Consider the following 19,100-nt stretch of genomic DNA (forward strand, 5'->3'; position numbering starts at 1 on the left):
TGTGTCTATTTTAGAAACTTCTGGGAGCAGAAATGAAGAATAAAATTAGAATAACACTGTAATCCAGAAATTAAAGGGCCTGAAGGTCAATATCAGTTCTTATGCAGATTCACTGTTTGTCTATGGTATCATTGGTAGTGTCGCATAGACTGAGCATTTTGCAGTTATTATTAGGTGTTATCGGCGTGTCAAAAATGAAAGCCGAAAGTGGCTGTGTGTCATGCTGTTTTGCTTCCTTTTTACAGTCTGTTAGCCAAAGAAATTTGAAATTAAAATGCATAGCTGGCATATTTGGGTAATTATTTATAATTATTTATCATTTATACGTGTCCTATATAATATTCAGCAAATTAAGAATATGTTTTACTTGGATAACTTAAAAAAAATAAAAAATATTTTTATTAATAGTGCCCATGTTTATTTTCATTTCTCCCAGCTTTCATGTGTAACCTAGATTTTGGGCTTATTTTTTTTAAATGGAGCATCTTAGAGTGATTCAGGGGTTAGGTGATGTTGCTAGGTGACACACACATTTATACAGTTCCAGCTGTAACAAGAATTCAACCTCAAAAAGGAAAAAAAAGAGAAGCTTTGTGTACAGCATGTATGCCACAGAGAAATAGGTGTAACTATGAGATGAATGTGTTGTCAAGAAGAAAAAACTATGACAAATTTATGTTTGTGGTGGTGACTGTAGGCTCAGCCCATAAAAGCAGATGATCAAGGATCTTTTATTAACACTGGTATGAGCAATGTGTTTTGCTCAGCAGAGGAGAGAAAGTGATAAGTCATGATTTACCTTCTTTCTCTGTCTTTTCCCCCCTTTTCTTTGTATACACATATGTCTAAATAATACGAGTGTGCAAATAATTAATTAGATAAAGAATAAACCCTTCAATTGGGATCATCGGTTGGCTGTTTGGTAATAGACAGGGCAGCTCACACTGTTTAACCTAGCTAGATAGGTGTTTCTTGGGTTGAGCTTCCTGTGTTCCAGTCACCCAACCACCATGACACAGTGACCCTCACATCTGCCAGCTGCTGTTCAAAGGCGTGACCTGTTCTTCATCCAGAGCTCATTCAAACATAGCAGAGTATTTAGTGTAACTGTGGCCCATTTTATGTAATGAATGAGAGAAACTGTGTAGCATTTAATATTAAGAAATAACACTTGTTTGTAGCAAACTGCTTGAACGGGCATTCAATTGATGAAAAAGGGATCACCATCTATTTTCTCTTGAATGTCTGTCTGACACTCTGCATAATCCACTGTCAGAGACCTTGAAATATTTAGTGGCTTCAATTGTACTCATTTATTTGTGTTTCTCAATCCCCCATTTAGTCCTGCTTTTTGTGCCCTTGCCTCTCTGCCCTACCTTAATTGGTTTGCATATTCCTAAAAAGTTCCCTGTGTAATTATAGCTCTCTGTAGGTATCCTTCAGTCTTTTGTGAGTCTATATGTTTATTCTACCTCTTGTAGTCCCTGTGTTTTGTTTTGTTTTCTTGGATTTTGTGTTTCTGAAGTTGTTTTTTTGTCATCTCTATTAAAGCTAGTCTTTCTGTGACTCAGTGTCTTCTCCCATGGGGTTGTCATCACTAAACACATCTAACTGTCTTCTACAAAAGTAAATGAAAGTCACCTAGTTTGGACTTTTGGTCACATTTAAATTAATTTATAAAATTGTATCAAATATATCCGTAATGTAATCCCTGCAGGATCATGAGTTATGAGACAAGATAGCTGTCTCTACCCTTTCTCCTAACATCTTTAATGTTTTAATTGACTAGGTCATGAGTTCAGTCACTGTAGCCACCTTCAGAGTTTTAAAAAAATTATGCACGTAGAAGATGCTATGTGATGTAGAAGAACTATGTGAATAATATAGCCTTCCTTGCAGAGATGATACAGCTCATGCATACCGTTAGTGTTCAATTAGAAACAGCCTTGAGTCATTTTGGCTCCCTAAAGATTAAAGTTCTTAGCTTTGGCAGTACTTGCCATCATTCTAGCCCCAGAGTCTCTTGAAGTAGCCAGGAAGCTCCAACATCTTAAGTACAAAACTCTGATGAGATCAGTAGTCATATTGGCAAAGACAAGTCTATGCTTTCTTCAACTTCCGTTACTGCATGGGTTCTAGCGTGAACATCTCTATGCAAACAAAAATGTGAGTCTTTAGCACAGTTATTATTGCTGCACTTCTTTATGCTTTTGTGTGCTGAATCCTACTGAAGAAGGACAAGAAGGGCAAGGTTAAAGCCTTTCAGATGAAATGCTTGCACCAAATCCTCTGTGTCAGTCTGCTCAACCACCTTACAAGCACCTGTGTATGCCAACACTGTGCACACCAAGCAACCGTTGCAACTCTAATTCAGAAAAATCGACGCAGACATGTCTGTCAAATGTAGCCTGATTGCTTTACAAAGCACTTGCTGTTAGATCTCCCAGATGGAAGTGTTCATCCATGGCACCCAAGAACCAGTGGAAAGATTTTAACCAAGCTGTGGTCCATCCTGGTACACTACAACCATGCAGGTGCTCCTGCACCAAGAGTGCAACAGTACTGCTCCCCGGTCAAAGAAGTGTGTGAAATGGAACAAGATCAAACAAACTGAAAGGAAACTGGTGAAATCCTGGTCGCTAAAACACATTGAGATGCCACATTAAGAACATTATCGCAGTAATGAATGAATGAATGAATAGCGCGGTGGTAACTGTTCACCAAAAAACCCCACAGCCCCAAGTATTGTAATTGTTGAGTAATTCTTTTTCAACTTACAAGATTTAGAGTACATATATATACTCCACATGTATACATACAATGTGTACAAACCAATTTGTAGCTTTCTGTTAGCCAAAATTCACAGAAATGAGAGTCTAACCAAAATGACAAATAGAGAATGCAGAACATCCCTGGTGAATGTTCCCTTCACCAGTGAACCTCAGGCCTTCACAGCAGCAGTGTTATCATGTCACATGTCAGGATTGTGATATTTGATAACATGTGCTTGCTTTAATAGAATGCTGCAGTCCAGTCTCATTGAATCAAGCTTACCTCATTTACCCCATCAGTAAATGTACGCTGATTATCTACCTTATAAATCATTTTGGTGATGGTAGAAACTGACACACACAACTTATTTTTGTTTGGCTGTTTTTTTTTTATTTGTTCCTGGTTTACTGGTTCGAGTCACCTTCGTGCATATTTAGCATGGAGACAGCTAACTGATAACGGAAACCTCCCATGCATAAGATGCAAGTTTATTTAGAGAGACAAGAGCATAACTGCAGCCAGGTTCACTGCTTGGTGGCTTTCATTTATATTAAGTGAAACTTCAGCAAAGGCATGAATGTAAAGTAAATAATTGAATATTCTCTGAAGTAAAACAAAAACACCTTCCAAAGTCTGTGTGTGTGTTTGTGTCTTTTAATATACGGATAGTTGAGCAAAAATGTCACCTTAGCCTATGCAGATTTCTGACTTAATACACTCAGTAAGCCATTTCTTTGATACATCAGATTTTGATACATCACTCTTTGCTCCAAGCGGCATTTGACATATTTTATTGTGTTCGAGCTGTATTTTCTGAAAGATGTAACATCAGTGTTCACACTCTAAAGGAATGTCAGTTCTAAGAAGCTGAGGATCCAGCAAAAAAGATCAGGCATCCTCTTTCAGTTATTTCCCTGAATTCAGCAGATATCAGAGAACAAAGCACTGTTTTTGTGCTATGTTATAAATATATTTCCTAACCTCAGCTCCAGGTCAGCAGTCTGTTGTCATAAAAGTGCAGCTCTGTTTACTCAGACTTATAGATTCTCTCAGACAACATAGGCAAGGTGTTGCAGTATCTAATAACAGATTTTGTCTCGGAAGAAAGAGCACTGTGTAAATCATTTTTATTGCAGCATTAAACCACTGTGGCGTGTGCCAAAATGGCAGAATGATGGAAATATGTGAGAGTGAGTGCACACATCTCCACCATTTCTCACTGAATTCTCACAAAGAATCAGATTGTGCTATTGTTCTTTGTTTCTTTTGCTCCCAAGCAGTGTTTAGAAATGCCCTCTGCTGCAGGTTTGCGAACAGGATGCATGCACAGACGGGCTGCCAGTTCTAGCAACTGACTGTTGTGTGAGACGAAGTGTGAAGTAATATGCTGTGACCAGGATCCTGGTCAGACTGGTAATTCACTCCAATCACACAAAGAAGAAAAAGGGTAGAGAAGAACAGAGAAGAAGCAGTGGGTTAGCAGATGAAAGCTGAAGGGTACTTTCTTCCTCTGCTTTATATCCATTTTCATCAGGTTTCACCTCATTTCCACTCTTACATTTTCCTCTGTGTAGTTCGCCTAATGTCTTCTGATTCAAGGTCTTGCCTCTGAATACATTCACCAGATTCAACCTTGCTTGTGAGCACAAGAAGTAAACACAATGGATGGGGGCTTTCTAATACTTCCAAAAAAAGATTACACTGTGGTGTAATAATAGCTTTGGTGGGAAGTGTCAATTGCATTGCAGGCATTTTCCCATGCACTTATTGCTTAAGTTAGAGACTTGACTTATGGCTACTAGTAACCTCTTTGTCTCTCTCTGTCCCCATACCTCCCTCCACCCTCTTTGACTTACAGGAAACAAGATGGAAGGATCCGTCGTATCTCTGATGAAGTAGAGCCCCCACTAGCACACTCCCGCCCTCCATTTCTTTTTCCCTCACTTTCAAAGGTAATACAAGGCTTTGACCTGCTGCTGCTACTCTTTTCTTTAATCAGGTTTGCATTTGCATTCAGACACAGTGCCAAGAATCCCACATGAACAATGTGAAACTGAGGGTTTTACCACTTAAAGTTACGGTTAACTCAGTGCCATTGATAACATTAGTAATTGTGGCATAACGTGTCATCCCCTTCTATGCATGATTGATTAATAGCATTTACTGGGATAAGAATTAGAGCCCTGATTAATATCGCTTTAATTAATACTGTCACACTTATGAGTATGGTGGTATTAAAAGTCAAAAGGTCGTGTCAAGATATTGTCATATAGACTAACCTGTCGGCATGAAAAATGACATTACTGTTTCCTAGTGATCCCCCTGTGTGTCTGAATGTTTCAGTGAGAAGAGCAAACAAATGATGATTTAATCCTGCTATATGTTTTCCAAAGACCTTTTTTTTCATTTGGAATATATTTAAAGTAATTGTGCATTTGACATAGTTTGCACTGCAGGAAATGAATGTGATTAAACTCAATCATGAAGTTGTACGCTAGACTGAGTAAGGCTCTATGGATGTGGTGTCGAGTACACTTCTTTATCTTATGGAAAGGACCCACTGGACAGCTGGCTCTGATGGAACTAGAGATCAATGGGGTGGAGTTGGTTGCATCAGTCAGACACCGCAGTGACAGCTGACAGCAGCCGATAAAGAAACAGTTTTAGAGTTTGACAGCAGTTGAAATAATTGGCGCATATAGGTTGTTGCAATTTCTGCTTGGCCAAACTGAAAATTATTTTTAAAAGTATGTACGGCTACAGAAGTCTTAGTGATTCAGCTTTTATTAAATTTCACACAAGCACATTCTCACTCTCATTTTCTCACATACTGACGCTTGGTCAAGACCTCTGTCACTTTTCGATGTGCAGTTTACTGCTCCGGAATACAGTTTTACTGGATAAGAAAGAATAACAATGGAAAAAAAAAAGAGAGCCTGACATGGAAGAAAGGAGTGTGACTGGGAAGCTGGGATGGAAGAAAGGAATGTGACTCCTGTCTGATACCACTGCTTTTATGTTCCATCTCCTTTTTTCTGTTACTTTTTGTTCAGGTTGAGCTAATTAACTACTGCAAGATTTAGGAAAATATTGTGTACAAATATTCTTTCTTACAATGCGTACATTAGAAGGTAAACTTCTCCCTTTATTGGTTTAGGTCAGTAAAACATCCTGAGGCAGTGACAACACGAGCAGAGCACTTATAGCAGAACGCTTTTACCTGTAGGCTTATGGTGTCTTTTTAGAAACTGAAGGACTTTTACTGAAGTGTGCTGGTCCACCTTGCGTATGAAAAGGGGCTCCCTTTTTCTGAACACATAACCTGGTCTTGAGCAGGTTATGTTCAGAAATTTGATTCATGCTGCTTTTGGAAACCATCTGAAAGCACCATGTTTTCACGGTTTCTTTTATGCGCAGCATGTTTTAAGTGCAACAAAGATTTGCTGTGCAAATATATTTTCTATGTGCAAGTTATTAAGCTGTGCCTTGCTCTAATATCAGAAATGAGGTCCAGCTGTAAAGTTACAGCAGCAACAACTAGTGCTGGGCGATATGGAAAAAATATTTATCACGATATGAATTATTTTATATCACGATAACGATATATATCACGATATACCACCTGACCTGTGGTCATCTGGAAAGTATGAAGTCTGTAAACAGCGAGTGGAGAGGGTGCAGTCTTTGTTTTGAGTTACTGTAAAGTATGTCGCAAATCCGGGTGCACGTAAAGCAGCACCATGTTGCAAAACCACAAGACAGTTTCTTTGCGAAAAATATCATTTTTTTATACTTTATTTTCTCTTGCATAAAGTTCAGAGTATGTATAGTGAGAAGACAACACTAATATATTTGCACAGGCTATTTAACCCTTTAAGACCTACCATAGAACCAAGTCCGCCAGAGCTTATCTTTACATTTATTTATTTTCAGTGTCTTCATAGTTTTATTTTTGAGATACACAAATTTTTATATATAAATGAAAATAAATAAATGCAAATTTGCAAAAAAACAGCATGTGCATCAAAATAAACTATTTCCAACAGTGTAATTTGACTTCTAAGCATCCCAGAAACGATACAGAAGAGCATAAAGTCAAACATGACTTTTAAAAACACCAACATAGACTTTGAAGCTTAAAAAACTACATTTTCCGCGAAAGTGACGTCACTTCCGGTTTCGGACAGGTAATGGCGGACATGCGATAGTTGCGCTGACTTATATTCCAACTAGGAAGTGTTATGAACAGCTGATCGGATCGGCAAAGCCTGTTTCTGGAATATTATGTTTTTGTTGCTGCAAGTCTGGAATATTATGTTTTTGTTGCTGGAAGTGCTTTTTATGCAATTTTTGCAAAGCTATATGTGGAAGAAAACCGTGACCTAGGGCAAGCTAATGGAATAAGATGTAAGTACAACCCCTACGGTTTCATATGCAAAAAAAAAAAAAACATTATTGCACTACCTTACGTGGTTACAGTTCTACAGGGATTTAAAAATAGTTAGGGAAAACGGAGTGTGCCTGCTCTGACCGGTTGTAAAGGGTTAATGATATATTTTATGTAATAATTTGTAAAATTCGGGTTAGAAACGATAGAAACGATAGAAGACAAATGGCACGATAGACACTTTTCTATCGTCCACACGATATATATCGTCATATCGCCCAGCACTAGCAACAACTATAGATTGCATTGTCACTGGTGTATACATGCATTCAGGTGCTGATGCAGAATGTGTAAGAATGTTTTTATAGTTTACTTGATTCTAATCTGTTGCTGAGTTTGTTTTACGCTGCTGGAATTGCAGCTCTTATAAAACAGAGCACACACTGAGAATACCTGCTTAATCAATAAAATTAATTCATTTGATCTGGCAACAAACTAAAACTATTTCCATCTCTCCTTTATTATGTGACTTTAATGTTTAAATGTAACCAGTTTAAAGTTTCAGAGCTCTAGTGTGCATCTATCACATTAGAAATAAACAGTAGCAACCAGAGAGTGCACTCAGGATTTATTATTCTAATTACAGTGAATTGTAGTTCTTGTGATACTGAGTTCACACCTCATCTATTAGTTGTAGTATCAAGTGTGCCTCCCGTGTCTTATTTCTGTGTTTGCGCCTTGGTTCCTTTGTGTATAATTGCAAATCTTGTTGCGTTATTGTGAATATCTTTCTCAGTCTCCTTTGGCTATTTGCAGTTTTACTTTGAAGATCTGTTATCTTTCCTGTCCTGTGTTAGTTTTGCTTCCTCTCTATTTCCTCCCAATCGTCTCTCCAATTGACTGTCTTCACCTGTGTGTGATTGCTTTCACCTGTGTCTTGTTATCCTCCTTTTGGACATTCACTAACCAGCCCACTGTGTATTAATACGTCTGTCTCCCTTTTTATCTTGTCAGATCATTTATCTGTGCTTCCTGTCTTGCTGACATGTATTCTCTCTAGAGCTGCTGTGTGTTTCCTTTGTTCCAGACTTGTGATTAATGAGCAAAATAAAGGCTCTTTTTTTCTGTACATCGTATACTTTAGTTATCCTGAATTTGGGTTCACTCTGATCACTCTGATCTCAAATCCATGTCAAGGCATGGGGAGTAAGTAGGGAGTAGGGAGTAGTCACAAACTGGTACAACTAAATACCAGCACCATGAAATCTGATGGTTCCAGCCAGGCATTAATGTATGAAGAGCTCGCAGTGACAACTGGTTGGAGTGACATATTACTATGACTAACATTGCAGTTTTTTAAGACCAATCTGACATTACATTTACTAAAATCTACACATACATACAAACAGAATGCAATGAAAGCAAATCTTCATCCAATATTTATTTTCAGCCCTTCCACTTTTGCACAGAGATTTTTCCAGATTCTCTTCTATTTAATGTTATTGTGCACTGCAGATGATGAGATATTCAAAATCTTTACATTTTGACATTGGCAGCCTGATGTTGATATTTTTCTTTAAAATGTAATGGTTTCAGTTTAAACAGTTTATATGGTTTATGACAGGGGTAGGCAACTCCAGGCCTCGAGTGCCGGTGTCCTGCAGGTTTTAGATCGCACCCTGGGTTAACACACCTGAATCAAATGATTAGTTCATTACCAGGCCTCTGGAGAACTTCAAGAAATGCTGAGGAGTCATTTAGCCCTTTAAATCAGCTGTGATGGATCATGGACACATCTAAAACCTCCAGGACACCGGCACTCGTGCCTGGGGTTGCCTACCCCTGGTTTATGAGATTTGCAAAAATAATTTGCAAGTCATTACACTTCTTAGATTAATTTTACATCTTGCAGGTTATTTACATCTTAATTCTGTCACAGTTGGAAATAAAACTAACAACTAGTTACTCTGAAACTGGGCTACATGATATATATGTATGTATATATGATATATATGTTACATATATAACATGAAATGTTATATATGTAACATATCTAGCCCTTTAATTTTTTATTGGTGTCCTCTCTCTTTTTGGCTCATCAAATTCTTTAACTGTTACCCCCAGGTGAAAAGTTCCTCTGTTGCCTTCACCCCCGGTAGCTCTGGTTGGCAGACTGTTGTGGTGCCTGACAGTCTGTGCCCTCTGTCACAGGCTTACGGGACAAATATAGATCTGTGGCAGTTGTTCCTCTCTAATAGCATACATACCAGTGTAGGCACAGTGGGGGTATTTCTGTCATGCTTGTAAGGGAAATACAGTTTGCAAGGCATTAATAATCTACATATGGAGTTTCAGGAATAGATTTAGAATTTCATCTGTTCAAATTATTTAAATGATGTTCTTGTTTCTTAATGTGTTTTGTTGTGTCAAAATGTAGAGCTATTTATAATTCCACAGTCTCAAATGGAAAGAAGTGAGAGTGAGCTGTTATTTTTTGTTGTTTTTTTCAAAATGGATTACTTACAGGAAGTATGTATACATAAAGTTTAACAGGTTCAACTCACTAGTGCTGTTAAAACAATGAAGGTAATTAATATTGTAATGCTTTATTTTTTTATTGCTATAGAAAATGTTAGTGGTTGAAGTTAAAAGCTCCTTAAGTAAAACAAACCCACATTAGATGAATCACAGAAATGCAGAAGTACATTATAATGAATGCAACTTATTAAGTACATATTTAGTGCTTAAATTGTCTTTTCATTTGATATGAGGTATACTAATACACTAATGGTGGCCTGTTAAGCTTTGCTTACAGACATAGCTGCAAACTCTGATTTGGTACAGTTGCAGGTCTTATATAAGAATATTACGCAGGTAAAACCAAAAAAAGCCTCAGGACTCCAATGGGAGCTGGGAAAAGCCTCAGGTGATAAATGTAAAAATGTCACGTTGCACAGGGAGCTAAAAAGTACTAGTTTAAGAAAGGGGGAAAAAACTTGAAGATTTTGACATTTAAAAAAAAAAATGCTTAGCAGACCTCTGTGACCTACTCCTCATTTGTGACTGAGGTTACATTAGTTGCTCCAAGTGTAACACCCTCTTACCCTCAAATATGTTAATACACTCTCTGCAGCCAAGATGCAGTGCAACAGGTAGATGAATGATTAGAATAATAAAACTTTATCTCATATAAAAGCGCCATAAAAACTGCTACGTTGGTAGAGTACTTTTTTAATTATGTCATTAACCTCTTTATGTTTAACATTAATAGATGAGCACTAATTAATTAAACTCTTGTATGCTGAAATTTTCATTTTCTTTGCCGTCTTTTTTCTTGCTGGATATCTGTGTCTAAATGTTTTGTTCTTTCCTTTTTACTGGAGTGAGACAGTAGGAAACCTGCTTGGACTTACAGAGAACTGAGCAGAAGTTCTGCAGACCTTAACCTCTGTGGCAATCAACCAACTCATCTGAGGCGTTGATGGAGTGGAATGGGCCATCTGTGTGAACTCCATTTGTGTCCCTGAGGCCATGTGGCCACAGCAAGGTCAGGCTAGTTTGTGCCAGACCCGATGAATGGACCACAATGGATTTTCTCTGGCTGAAATACTAGGCTTCTCTGCCCATTGATCGACTCTCTTGAAGTTTAGTTTTCTGTTTTACTCAAGGATTTGCCTTTGAGAAAGCAGCTAACCCACAGAGTATAAATGAAAAGAGTGTGAAGAGGTGTGGGAATATTGCTTTGGACTCATATGTTGGCAGTTTGTTTGTCAAAATCCAAAAGGCACTCTAGTTTTGAATAGTTAGAATGAGAAGTAAGCATTTGAATCAGAGCGGGGTAAAAGTCTGGATTGTATGGGTCATTGATGTAAATAGACCGTACATGTTTTCATGGACATACTACACTTAACCCTGGAGAACCCATGGGGTCAGAGCCGACCCCATTGGTTTTCTAGGGAAACCATGGGGTCAAATTTGACCCCATGGGTTCTCCAGGGTTAAATGTACACAGCCATTCAATCAAATCAGTCAATCAATTAATTTGTTGATTATTCAGCCTCTTTCACTTGCACACTCTATCTGAGGCCCAGCAATTGGCTATAATCAACTCAAAGAAAAAGAGATGTGTAGCTCATGCTAACGGTACATTCACTGCAGCAGCTCCAAACCGTCTCTAAGGGCAGAGACAAAAGAGCAGCTTAAAAGAGTGAAGGTCCTGAAGAGTGGAAGTACAACCAACAGTGTCTTTGCATTTTTTTAGTAAACACTGTTCCTTAAAATCACACCAAATACTGCACTTATTAAAATCAAGATTATGCAACAGCTTGTTGAATTTCCCACCGACTTAAGCTAAAATGTTGCACACACCAGCATGACTTTACAGTCAGTATGCTTTGTAACTGAAACAATGTTAACACTAATTGTGAATCTGAATAGCGTTCACTACTCTCTGCCCACAACTTCATTGCTGTCATCTACCACTGTTACATGACATTTGGGCAAGTGTGTAACTTTGTAAGTGAACTAGTGCTAAAGCCAGTTTAGACCTGAATAAACAGATTAACTAATAAATAAATAAATAAAGTAATAAAATGCACCCTCGGGATAGTGTTTAAATTGTATGGTGCAGTATCACTCTACTGAATGTATACCTCTGTATACAAGAGAATCATCCTGTCACCCTATACTCTTTAGTTTTCCTCAAAGGAAATCAGTGAAGACCAGTGGCTATGTTCATCCTTGATCGTAAAATATAAATGCTTTTTATACTGTATATTGCTAAAATGTATCCTTTTGAAAGCTTCTCTCTGTTTTTTGAAGTGGGTCAGTGCAGATATCTGATACTGGAGGAGGGCCTGATCAAGAGACAAGCCAAGAAAAAGTTCTGCTTGTAAGGAACAGCTTCCCTTTCATCCCAGTGTGCTCCCCTGGTCTTTTTATCTCTTTCTCTCTCTTCTACTTTCTCTTGTACTCTTGTGTCATACCCATCTTTAACTATGCACAAATGATTTTTAGAATTGCTGAGGTTCGCTGAGCAGATTTTAGCTTCACTTATTTACCCCAATTGGGGCAAGCTTTGAGCTTTCACGTTGTTGTTTTCTTTCTGTTCATCGTCTTTTTTCTTGATTTTCTCTTTCATTTATTTTGGGCTACTTTGTCTTTTAATGAAGTGATTCTCAAAGTGCAAACCACAGGGAAACTTGAGCTGTAAGGTTTGTCTTTAGTTATATAACGGGAAAGAGATGATGAGACTCATGACTTGAGAAATTTGAGATGAATGAAAAGAGGAAGAGAATGTTCTCATATTGTGATACAGCAAAAAGAGAACTATGCAGTTTTAAGTCCACATGCAAGTGTGTGTGCACGAAAAAGAGAAGACGGTTTCACAGAGTACAAAGGGAGGGGAGCAACATTGTTCCTCCCTTCGTCCTACTTCCTTTACCATAGCTCTATTTGCCATGGGTGTGGGGGTGTGGAGGGTTGGGTGTGGGGGGTGAAAAGGGGAAGGAAGGGCAATAATATCCTCACATTACAGCACATGCTGCTTTTACCTCACACACAGATATGGATTTTGATGGACAGCTATCAGTTTTTTTTCCCCACAAATCCACTGCCTGAGCGACAGTGAATGTAAAGTGTCATTGTCAGGCTCGCCTTTCTCCTTGTGGCTGACAGTGACATCAACACCCTCGCTCTTGTCTGCTTGACTGCATCTGTACTTGTGGAATAATGACGGAGCTCAGGATGGCTGAGAATGTCTTATTGGATAGACTGCTCAGTAGTCCCCCCAGTAAGCCTGTTTTCAAGAGACGATGCTTAAGTGATGTGAGTATTTTTCATTTGCTGGAACTGAGTTTGTCATTTCTGTTATCTTGCTTGATTCTTAAGTTTGCTCGGGAACACAAATATAAATATAGTATGTGTGGTGTTGTAGAAAAGGAAGTAATGAAATTGTGTTAATTGCACAGACAGATAACACTTCACTGATCTTTTTTTTTTTAGGAAGGAACTGTTAATAGTAAATACCTTAGTAACCTGGTTTCATTATGTAAATATTTTGTATGTCCCGTAATAAGGTGGTTTTCCTTGCATAGTTACGGTTTGTGTGCTGCTGTGCTCATAGAGTGCCTCCACAATTTGGGAGTGCACTGCTTCTTTTTCTCTCTCTCAAAAAAAAAGAACTCGGCACTGACGTGGCTGCTGTGGAGTCTGTGTGGTTCACTGATAATCTGTTCAGCCTAGGACAGTGTTTGTTGGTGTTTGTTTTGCAGTCAAGAGAGCAGTATCTCCTTGAATATCATATGGCACTGTTTATTTTCACATGGAACAATAGACTGGGGCTGCACCTTTGGCTTTACTAGGTCAGGATCAGATGTGTGTGCATTTGTGAAGCATGCTTTCATGGGTGGAGGCGTATATATGTATGAGTTTACAAGTATATTTTAGCACATGCATGTGTGAAATGTTTATATGCATACATGTGTATTCTATCCTGTCATCGTGTATGTGTTGGTGTTTGTGTGTGTGTATGTGTTTAGCAAGCCCCTGCAGTGCTCCTCAGTAAATTTAATCTGTCATGTGGAAACATCAGCTTGGCACTTCAGTCCACTTGTGTTACATGGTGAACAGAGGGCTCGCCCCACAACAGGCACTGCTGTCAGGGCTGCTGCAGTTCTCTCCTCCTTCAGCTCAGGTTGGAGCTGCTTAAAATCCTTAATGTGGCCTCTGCAGATGAAGGTGCATGCCTAAGGGCATTTTCTTTTGCTTAACCTCAACAAGTGATTCTCCTAATTGAGCAAAAGTGAATTATTTAGGGTGTAATGAAAAACCAGTAGTGGCATTGAAATCTGTGTGTCTAATTAGCGATATTAGTATCAATTCCCTAACTGGACACATGCTCATTACCAAGCATCATGATTACACCATGGCTGATATCAAACCAAGTTGCCAGATCATGCATGATAATTTATTTTAATGTCATGTTTTGGACACTCTTCCTGTTGCCTGATAGGTTGTAGTGTGAAGTGTGTCTCATTCACACATGTAATGTGACTGTGTGCTTCATACACCAAAACCTGAGTGTCTTCCAGCTAATTGCACAGAGTCAGATGAGCTGTTGGCCTTAGCAACAGAGAGAAGCACCATGGAGCTTTGATGCTCATTTCCCCCTAAGAGTTACTTGTTTACAGTGTGTTTGTCTTGAAGCGTGGAGGAGCGAGGGATTCTCCAGGCACTGAAGGGAGCCTCAGTGATATTGGTGTCAAGTGGGATGCATTAGGGTGTACTAAAATGAGGCATTAAATAGTGCCAGAGATTCCAACAGGAAATTTTTTTGCCTTGAGAGTGCACAGGAAGCTTTTTCACTCAGCAGAGATGAAATCAAAGTAAACACCAAGAAGGAAAGCATATCACCACAAATATACCCTTTTTAAAACCATGTACTACTTTGGATTTCTTTCCTCCAGACCTCGGACCTGTTTGCCATGATCGAGAGGTTGCAGGTACTGTAAATGTTCTACTGGCTCAGCTTTCTGCTTAAACCTGTTCTCCCTCACAGACTCAGAATTTTCACTTTGGACATAAAATCTCTATTTACTTCTATTTTGAGACTCCACTTTTTTCTGTTTTTCCTGCTATTTTTGTATTCAGCACTGTAACTCCACTATACAGGAACACTTTCCGTGTGTGTCCATGTATCTGTGTATTTACTATTAATGTGTCTTCTTGCAGCAGAGATAGCCTCTGGCTATCTCAAGAAGCCTTATTCTTCTGAATGTGCTGAACAGGTCCTTTGTGTTTTCCCTTCACAGCTGGGTAGTTTTCTCTGTGTCATCAAGTAGCTTGACTTGTAGAAATCTAGGTTTTATTATAGCCAATGAGCTAGTGCTTCAGTGTAGCACAAACTATAAGCAAGTACTCCAGATACTGAGTAAGCCACTGGAAAGAAAGCAAAACCATTAAAACAGGTTGTTCAAAAAGAGTCTAATTATGTAGGCATCAACCACATTATTTAGCATTGAATAGGTAGTCTATAAAATGAGAAAGGGTATTTCATCTAACGTGATGTTTTTCTTTAGGGATCAAAGTATGTCAACACAGGAAGCTATTTTAATCTGAATGGTCTACTGTGATAATATCTTATTCCCAAGAGTTGCAAAATCATTATTTAGCTTTACAAAAGTGCTATAAAGGCTATGTGACGGGTTTATCCATGAAGCTGTAGTGCTGAAAGACTCACAGGCATAAAAAGCATGAGGTGAGATACATATTACTTATATAGTCTTTTGTACTGTCCACAGAAGGGTCAAGTGGATGATGGAAGTGAAAACATGAACAGCTTTCAGAGAATGGATTTAGTGAACACACGTGCACTTTCCCTTTGATTTGTCTTCTTTAGACAAAAAATTGCCTGGATATGCTGATCAGGAAATATTTCTGTGTTTTAGGAACTGTCAGTGTTAGTCAATGAAAGAATAAGAATAAGAAGAGAGAGATTATTTATAACCCTATTATGGCCCTTGAGTAGAATTGTGGATAGTGAAATCAATTGTATAGCTTGATGGAAGCACTCTTTCTGTTCTTGCTGCTTTTTCTGTCTACTACAGTTTCTAATTCCTCGGTCCTCTTTACTTCCTCTTTCTCTGGTAATTTCAATCACCTTTCTCTGGTGATCTAGATTATTTTCTGTCACAATGAACTGTTGAACGTATTGTAAAATTACCTTGCATTATGCTGCTGCATAAGGTACTGACAGCCAGCATTGTCCTGAATCTGTATTTCTTTGTATATGTGTCAACCAGCTGCTTAGATATCCTACCTGTGCCATCAGTATCCTGTCTATTTTTTCCTTCTCATCTTAACAGGGTTACAGAATGGATGAGCAAAGATGTCCCCTCCCTCCTCCCCTCAAAGTGAGTCGTAAATCCTCACATCTCCTCGTAGACTGCAGTCTGGTAAAGCATCTGTAATGGCAAAGTTATAAACCTTTTCCTTATCGGCTGTCAGACAGGCTTTAGGGTGCTCACTGGGTGAGTTAGGAGTTCGACGGGGACTAGCACTGCAAAATCTTCTGTTACCCTCCTGTTACCTAGACAGCCTAATGCAGGTACTATTCAAGGCAAAAAAAAAAGACACACAAAAGGTGGTAATCAGCAAACAGAAGAACATAAATTCTTGCAAAACCCTGTAATTTGGTCAGGGTTTGGCTGACTTCTCCTGTGTACAGCTTAGTTGTAAAACAATTCTACGGTCAAATTAGGAACGCACAAATTATCATTATTAGTCCGTCTTAGGAAAGTACCATCTCTATAAAGAATCACACATCTCTTCTATTATCTTTTGATTCAAGCTACAACTGTATTTATCCAAGATTTATGTTTAAGAGACCCCAAACTCAATGATGTACAATGTGTGTTAAAAAACCTCTGAGAGCAGGTGCATAAAAATCAAAAGCCTTGCATGATTTAAATTTGGCCTTTCTCAAGTTCAGGGTTGTATTCTCATGCACCTCTGGACTGTTTTCAGTGCAGCTGCATTTTTTTAGATCTCTTAGGGGGGAAAAAAACCTCTTAAAGCTTTGTTGTGTTCCTCTGTGATAAGCAATGCATCTCCTGCAGTATGCCATAGTGTCAATCCTGGCAAGCAGTCCAAGGTGGTGGGCAAAGATTATGTCGTCATGGCCAGAAAAACAGCAGGCGATGGCTAGCTGGCATGAAACCACAGTTCAGATCATTTCCTCCCAGTGATCTCTTTTAGATGCCTCCGGATGTTACAATAGAACTCTACATTTACAGTCTCACCCTGGGAAATGAATCTGTGGTGCATAACCCAATGAATGTTGGGAAGGGGGGGTGGGGACAAAAGCATATGCTTCTTCTCTCATTCTTCAGTTGCTTAATTGCCTTTGGGGCTTGGAAACTGTGGACTTTTCCGCTAAAAACTGTGGAAAACTACTAGGTCATAGCCAGGGACCCAGCACTTATCACTACTGACAGTTCTCCACATAAATTTTGGGTCAAACAGAAGTTCATATTTGTTTTCTGCCCATGTTTGAGTTTCATGGTAAAATTGTAACACATAACTTGTAAGTCTGAACAAGACATCCAGGGAGCGATCTAAAAATAGCACCCGTGCAGGAAGCTGTCTGGACATGGCCGAGAAGATGGCCAGAATTTAATTATGCAAGGCTTTTGATATTTGTGGTTTTTATAATCACATCTGGTTATACCTTGAAATTAAAAAAACAAGTGATTATTTAGTGCCAAACAAGCCTTCTTTGTATTATCATGTTGGTATCATGTCCGTTGTACTAGGCTCTCTATTTAATATTAACTTCTCCCACTAACTTTAGCTCATACCATGAAAACAAACAGAGACCAAATTATTTGCACATATGTCAACAGAAACATATTTTGGGTAAATTCATTAGCCAGGAAATCTTTATGCCATGTAAAAGACCATCAATGGAGAGTTGCTTTTTCCATCAACTGTTCCTGCACTTGATGTATGAATGACAGCATCTATCAGTTAACTCTTTCACTATTTATAAATTGCCATAAAATTGCTTACATTCTTACTGGTCCACCAAGTTTCTTCATTTCTGACCTCTCCCTCTGTGCATTGTCACAAGAACTGTTATGTAAGGGAGTGTGACCTTCATTTACACTTTTCACAAAGTTCTCAGTGTCACTTCTGCCACATGTTGCCCGTAGCTTGTAATGAAAGAAATCTTGCTATGCTTTGCTGGAAACGTTCTTGAGGAAAAGAGAAAACCAGTATATTAAATTGAGCGAATGTTGGTATGGAGTGCAACAAGCATTAAAAATTAATACTGCAGCAAGTGAATACAACTGTAAGAGGATAAAATGAGAGAAAATATTTGCTATTACGTGTTGTTCAGGGATTTTTTTTACCACACATTGCAGCAAATATTAGCTACCAATAACTGAAAGTAAGCCTTTATAATGTCAACTTTAAGACATCCAGATGAATATAACTGTGGGTGAAGGGTTGTCCTGTTATCATTTTGACCCTGGGGGGTTGTAACACCCAGATACTGGAGGTTATAAAATATGTAAACCTTTGCCAGATGACAGCCAAGTTTAAATAGTTTCAATAGTTACGTAATCAAAGCTGGGACAATGAATACAGACTGAAGCCTTAGATAACAGTTTCTTGAATAACAAAAAGAGCTAAAGCGTTTATTCTCCAGAGTGAAATGTAAGACATTTCTCAAAGAAGGCTGACAGTGTGGCCTCTTTCGTGATTTCAGAATAAGAAAAAGTAACAGAACAATGCAGAACTGAAACCTACTGTAGTTAATATTCTCTCACAGTGTCTGTGCTCATCGTTGTTTTCCAAAGAACCAAAACTGAAAGTATGACTACAAGCGGCTGTTTGTCAGCCTGACTCATATTCATTTCTGTCCCTGCAGACAGAAGAAGACTACATCCCTTATCCCAGCGTTCATGAGGTATAGTCCACATATCCTCCATATAAATAGTTTACACACTACAAAGCAATTTTAAAGATGTCAGAAACTGTAATGCTAAAGATTCAAATGGGAATACACAGTTTCTGAGGCAGTGAAAGCAATGCAGTGCATGGTGCCAAACACTCACTATTAATAATGGTACTATACTTTACTTTTCTCTGTTATCATTATTTCCTGTGACTTTCAGGTTCTGGGTCGCAGCAGTCCTTTTCCACTCATACTCCTGCCCCAGTTTGGAGGCTACTGGATTGAGGGGACCAATCATGAACCTAGAGACCCACCAGAGGCAGATCAACCTCCCTGTCCTACCTCCCACATTAAACTAGAAACAAACAGTACTGCAAAGATCTACAGGAAGCAGTTCATGGGCAAGGTAAAACTCAGGAAGCAAAATCTATTCTTTCTTTTCCGTTGTTTTAAAGGATTAATCTTTATTTCTTCATTCTA

The 19,100-nt window shown here is 38.6% G+C and overlaps 1 protein-coding gene across 14 annotated transcripts in view; it reads left to right on the forward strand.

Annotated features, from left to right (window-relative positions):
• Positions 1-19,100, forward strand: part of rap1gapb (RAP1 GTPase activating protein b) — a 107,226-nt gene that overhangs the window by 70,593 nt on the left and 17,533 nt on the right. For 5 of the 14 annotated variants that reach the window (XM_063473560.1, XM_063473567.1, XM_063473558.1 and 2 more), the window contains 5 exons: positions 4,631-4,724; positions 14,626-14,661; positions 16,024-16,071; positions 18,594-18,632; positions 18,841-19,026. In XM_063473560.1, the coding sequence (XP_063329630.1) occupies positions 14,644-14,661; positions 16,024-16,071; positions 18,594-18,632; positions 18,841-19,026 (291 nt within the window). In that variant the 5' untranslated portion in view covers positions 4,631-4,724; positions 14,626-14,643. Of the gene's footprint in view, positions 1-4,630; positions 4,725-12,727; positions 12,986-14,625; positions 14,662-16,023; positions 16,072-18,593; positions 18,633-18,840; positions 19,027-19,100 lie in introns of those variants that run through there. The other 9 variants (XM_063473561.1, XM_063473554.1, XM_063473555.1 and 6 more) reach the window with 5 other exon arrangements.

Source organism: Pelmatolapia mariae, linkage group LG5 (genome assembly GCF_036321145.2).
Source record: "Pelmatolapia mariae isolate MD_Pm_ZW linkage group LG5, Pm_UMD_F_2, whole genome shotgun sequence".
In the NCBI taxonomy this organism is placed as follows: Eukaryota; Metazoa; Chordata; class Actinopteri; order Cichliformes; family Cichlidae; genus Pelmatolapia; species Pelmatolapia mariae.